Genomic DNA, 6,344 nt, shown 5'->3' on the forward strand with positions numbered 1-6,344 from the left:
TAATAATAATAATAATAATAATAATAATCTTTGTGTTTGGATGGAAATCACAGGGCTGCAGAGTCAATTGAGACAGCTTAGGCATTCAGCCATGAAAGCAGTCCATTTCTGGCTAGTACTGTCTTCTGCTGATTACAGGATGACTGAAGAGCACCATGTCCTCTTTGACTTGTATTATCATCTATTCCAAAGTTTTCTTAAGGGGACATTCTTAAATTTACATCAGTACTTGTTACAAGATTTCAATATATGGTGATTGCTTCAGGAGTTACGGTAAGTAGCCATCCAATGTTCCATACATAATCTTTCAATGCAATCTCAAACCACTATGGATTTGCTATTGCTAACAGTGTTATATTGCATTTCTATTGGTTATGCCTCTTTCCCTTCTATAACATGCTAAATCATAAAAGTCTGACAATCCTCTGTTTTCCTGTCTCCTATTATCTGGGCTCTAACAGTGATTCTCAAATAGTCTACAGCAGTGCATGGGGAAGAAGCCCAGGAAACTGTATTGACCTCTCTCTTTTTGGTGTGTGAGTGTGTGTGTGTGTGTGTGTGTGTGTGTGGTTTTCAGTCATTCTTGATCTTGCAATCCTACGGACAATTCCAATCCTTTTTCTTTGCAACATTTTAAAAAAATATTTTGCTATTGCATTCTTCCTAGAAGACTGGCTGGCAAAACTCACCCAGCTGATTTCTGTGCCTAAAAAGAACCAGAACTCACAGTCTCCTGGTTTCAATTTATTTTTATTTATTTATTTATTTTATTTGTCATACAAATGTAGTATTGTATTGTCGTATGTTTAACATAATGTAAGTATAAAGTATATATAGAAAAGATAAAAAAGACAGGAATGGTAGGCACAAAGCTGCACTTATGCTCGCCTGATTCCTTTAACCACTATACCAAAATAGCCTTCATGTTGGCCACAGATAGACTGAAATCCCAAACAAAGCCCATCAAAACTATCATAGGAAAAATCAACAACCTCTACCTTTTAATTGCCTCTCAAAGAGCAAAGTTGTCTGTCTTTAGACCAGTTACTACCAGCTTTGGGTCGCCAGACCTTTTGGAGGTGTCTGTGAAGAAGTTGAATGGTTAAAAAAATTATGAGTTTATCTTCACTAACCTCTAAATGAAATTTATTTTTTCATTCATTAATTATTATAAGCATGAAAGTACAGTCAAACTCCAATCATGTTCATTAACTTGGTACATTATGGTATTAAATGCTTATTAATTTAATAATTAATAAAGCTATTATATTGATATATTTTAATATTTTGAGAACTCTATTTTCCTTTGAAGACACACCTACACACACGTGTGTGTGAAGGTGTGTGTCTACATACATGTGTGTGTGTGTGTGTGTGTGTGTGTGTGTGTGTGTGTGTAAATTTTGTATATATATAATTTTGCTGGGGAAAAATACATAGGATCCACCATTCTCTCAAAGAAGGCTATGCTACAAAAATATTAAAAACTGCTCTAAATATGGAAAAAAACTCATCTACAGTTCTTCATATGTATGCTAGTCAAAAAGATTTTTTTTTAAATCCTTATGCAGATCCCAATGTATACCAGCCATGTTTTGGATTAACTGGTAACCTCAAAGCAGATCACACTTACTCATGACAAATCTTCAGACATTATTCCTTCTCATCTTTCATGCGAAGTTATCCTTATTATAGATAAGGATAGAATTATAGCTACCTTGTTTTAGTTATCTTCAAACACATGCGGCTTCTGTGTCTACTTCCATCAAGCTTGATATGGTGTTAGAGATAAGTGTTGGCAGCATTATGTACAAGTCAAAACATCAGAGATTGCAGCAAACCTTAAAGAGAGCAATTCTACTCTTGCCTACCTCTATCCAGATGCTCTTGGTTTTAATCCTGGGTATGATCTTCAATAGTGGATCAACACTGGGTAAAATATAACAAAGCCAGATGAATCTGACATGGTTGAACATCTCAAGATTCCAGCAACAAACAGAAAGAATTGCATTAGAGGTTTTATACTGAAAACCCTAGAGATATTTGACAAGCAATCTAAATAGCTCCTGGGATGCTGGTCTCTAACGCCAAAACTTTGGAGTCATGTCGTATAAAACAAGTACAAAGTTGGCATCCCAAATCACAAATGAGTTTGTTTATTTTTGAGGTGTCCTCATATATTTTTAAATGATTTTGCTGCAAGAAAAATTAATAAGGCTATCGCTCTGGGAAGTTTATACCTTCCATCTCTAAAGGATGTCATATATTGAAATTTACTAAAATATAAACTTCTCATGGGCTGTAATACAATATAAATTACAACTGTATTAGAAAACAAAGAATTAAATGTAGGTAAATGTAGGTAAAAAAATTACTGTATGACTATAACTTTGTGGCTTGTATCTTATAATTTATATTGATTGGTTCCTAATATGATTTGATTGATTTTATGTACTCACATGACTATCATTAAGTGTTGTACCCATTGATTCTTTATGAATATATCTTTTCTTTTGGCCAATAAAATTATGTTCTGTTCTGTTCTGCTCTGTTCTACTCTACTCTCTACTCTAGAATAGAATAGAATAGAATTCTTTATTGGCCAAGTGTGATTGGACACACAAGGAATTATTCTAAAATGCTCTATTGTCTTCTATTTTAAAGGAAATGACTTGCCTGCAGATGACAGAAAAATATTTTTTTTATTTATTTTGTCAAAACATGTACAAGATAGCAGGTATTGGTATAAACATAAACAAAAGCAAAGTAGGTACAGGTAAATTTGGACAATAGGACAGTAAGACAGGGATGGTAAGCCCAATGGTGCACTAGTGCACACATTATGTGAGACTATCACAGCAAAGATCCCAGGTTAATTATCAAATTGCAAAATAACAAAAGAGCTTTTTTAAAAAAAAATACACTAGTTTTCTTTTATTATTTTGTCCCAAGTTGGCTACCTTACTACTGACCTTTTCCTGTTTTTAAAAAAAATCAGATCACTGAAGAACTGGAGAAATTTTGGTTTCCTTTATATTATTTTTTAATTTAAACAATAATATTAATTTAAGAAATACGACATTGGGATATAAAGTTACGAAGCTGACAAGAACAATGCATGGAAATGCCCCCTAATTTTCATTTTTTTAAAAAAAAAATTACTGTTCTATTCTAACTGCAGTTCTTTCTGTGTCCTAGTACCTTGGGACATGGATGAATGGATTCAACGTAAATGTCACAGGTTGTTTTCTGGGTTGAGAAAACAAAGGCAAGCTAGAAACCAATACTACCAGAAAACAAGATTATCATAATGAAGTCAGAACTTTGTGGGTGAAGAGGCCTTGTGCTTCCTCAGTTTTAAAAAGAATGTTGATGCAGATAATATGTCTTCATAGGAGATAATGATGATGGTTAAAGGTAATAATAATAATAATAATAATAATAATAATAATAATAATAATAACAATCTGCCGCACAAATCCCAGCGACCAGTTAGGTCCCACAGAGTGGGCCTTCTCCGGGTCACGTCGACTAAACAATGTCATCTGGCGGGACCCAGGAGAAGAGCTTTATCTGTGGTGGCTCCGACCCTCTGGAACCAGCTCCCCCCAGAGATTAGGATTGCCCCCACCCTCCTTGCCTTTCGGAAACTCCTTAAAACCCACCTCTGCCATCAGGCATGGGGGTATTGAAACATCTCCCCCTTGCCCATGTAGTTTCTGTGTATGATTCGATTGTGTGCTTGTTTTTTATATATTGGGGTTTCTTTTGGATTTTTTAACCTAAAACTGTCATTTAGATTGCTAAATATTAGATTTGTTACTATGTATTGCTTTTCACCATTGTTGTGAGCCGCCCCAAGTCTACTGAGAGGGGCGGCATATAAATCCAATAAATCTAATATAATAATAATAATAATAATAATAATAATAATAATAATAATGCATTAGATTTGTATGCCGCCCCTCTCCAAGGACTCTAGTACTCTCCACCTCCTCCTATTCCCATGGGTGGCATCCACCTCCCTTCCCCACCACTTCACATTACAACATTTTGTGTGTGTGTGTGCTTGCTCTGCTCGTATGCACACACGTCCCGTCGTGCAATTTGGCTTCCATGCATGCTCAGCAGCAGGAATCAACCCAAAACACAGCTGAGGAGCTGAGCAGCTCTGCTTCAGACAAATACACTAAATAAAGGTCAGTATTAACCCAGGGGCAGATGAGAGTGCCCTTTTTCAAGCAGCGGAAGAAGAGAACCCATTCAAACAGGGGAAAAAATGCAAAACAAAAAAAGATGACAGTGCTCACAGACCGACACCGACAGTGACGTCACCAGCGAGTCACTATCAGTTCAGGTGATCCAGTCTGAACTGGGAGAAACCCACCTCTGCCTCCTTCCCCCCCAAAATATCCAGCAACTATGGAAACAGGCGGAGGCTCCCATTAGCGGCCGCTACCAGTACGCTCTCCAAGATTGTCATGGATGTGTGTGCGTCTGGCATGTGTGTGCTGTCAGCATGAGATTTGGCTTCTGCACATGCCCAGCAAGTGAAATCTTATGTGACAAAGGTCACACACATATGATTTCACCGTTTTTGGGCGATTTCTTTGTTTCCACACCTGCGCGGAAGCAAAAAAACATCGAAAATTGGCGAAATCTCACATGCAAAAACATCCTTGCACAAGATTTCACTTGCTGCGCATGCGCAGAAGACAAATTTCATGCCTGCGTGTGCATGCACACATTGGGGGAGTGGAGATGTATGTGCATCTCAATTTCCGCTACCGGAACAAGAACAAGGGGACACAATCTGAAGTTAGTTGGGGGAAAGATCAAAAGCAACATGAGAAAATATTATTTTACTGAAAGAGTAGTAGATCCTTGGAACAAACTTCCAGCAGACGTGGTTGGTAAATCCACAGTAACTGAATTTAAACATGCCTGGGATAAACATATATCCATTGTAAGATAAAATACAGGAAATAGTATAAGGGCAGACTAGATGGACCATGAGGTCTTTTTCTGCCGTCAGTCTTCTATGTTTCTATGTAACCCCGATCCCAGCCGTACCAGCTGCAACCCACTACTGTATGGAAATATCACTCTGCTTGCTCTTATTTTCTTAAGGAATCTCTCTTCCTGCCAAGAAGCCTCACTATTGCTGACTTTACCTCCTGGTTCCTTAGTGTATAGATGAAGGGATTCAGCATTGGTATCACCACTGCATACAAGAGAGAGACAAAAGTGCCTCTTTGAGCTGAGTACCCAGAGGGAGGCTGGAAATAAAGGCAGCTGATAGTGCTGTAGAACAAAATCACCACAGCCAGATGTGAGCCACAAGTGGAAACCGCTTTGCATTTTCCAGCGGTTGAAGGGATTTTCATGATTGTGGAGAATATTAGTGCATAGGAGATAACGATGACAGCTAAGGGTCCCAGCAAATCCACCACCCCTTCCGTCTGTGCTAAGACTTTCATGTGCCTTGTATTAGAACAGGAGAATTCCAGGAGAGGATAAACATCGCAGAAAAGATAAGGGATTTCCATGGAGGTGCAGAAAGAAAGGCGCGAAATCAGAAGGGTGTAGAGTAAAGAGTGGAGCCCAGAAATGATCCAGGATCCAGAAACCAAACACAGGCAGCACGCGTGGCTCATCATAGTGACGTAATGCAGTGGGTGACAGACAGCCACGTAGCGGTCATAAGCCATGCAGGCTAGGAGGAAGTTATCGGTGTTGCCAGAGGTGAGAAAGAAATACATCTGCATCATGCACTCATCAAAGGTGATGGTGCGAGTCTGAGACATCAGATTTGTCAGGATTTTGGGAACAGTGGTGGAAACAAAAATGACATCAGCCAGGGAGAGATGGCACAGGAAGAAATACATCGGGGCCTGAAGGAGATGGTTGTCTAAGCGGATAAGCAAGACAATGAGAAAATTCCCTAGAAGGGTCAGCAAATAAATGGACAGAAAAAGCAGGAATAGAAGACGTTGGTATTCAGGTCTACCAGAGATCATCAAAAGGGTTATTTCTGAGTTGTCTGGTTGACTCTGGTTGGTCATTTCACAGCTGAAAATGAATGAGAAAGAGATTAATTTCTGATTTACGGTAACTAGTATCAATGTATACTAGGTAACAATGTACACAATAGTTTTATTTCTAATGTGGGTCTCAGCTTGGCTGTTTTTGTTTCTTTCCTTTGGCCTTATTTGCTTTTGGGGTGATATTTATTTATTTATCTATTTATCTATTGATCTATTGATCTATCGATCTATCGATCTATCGATCTATCGATCTATCGATCTATCGATCTATCGATCTATCGATCTATTGATCTAATC

General features: G+C 38.1%; 1 protein-coding gene across 1 annotated transcript; it reads right to left on the bottom strand.

The window, feature by feature from the left end:
* Nucleotides 1-5,117: 5,117 nt before the first annotated feature.
* LOC139158772 (olfactory receptor 1F1-like) lies at nucleotides 5,118-6,065 on the bottom strand. The gene has a single exon (XM_070736109.1). It carries the CDS (start codon nucleotides 6,063-6,065, stop codon nucleotides 5,118-5,120), a length of 948 nt encoding a protein of 315 aa, XP_070592210.1.
* Nucleotides 6,066-6,344: the final 279 nt, after the last annotated feature.

Source organism: Erythrolamprus reginae, chromosome 2 (genome assembly GCF_031021105.1).
Source record: "Erythrolamprus reginae isolate rEryReg1 chromosome 2, rEryReg1.hap1, whole genome shotgun sequence".
NCBI lineage: Eukaryota > Metazoa > Chordata > Lepidosauria > Squamata > Dipsadidae > Erythrolamprus > Erythrolamprus reginae.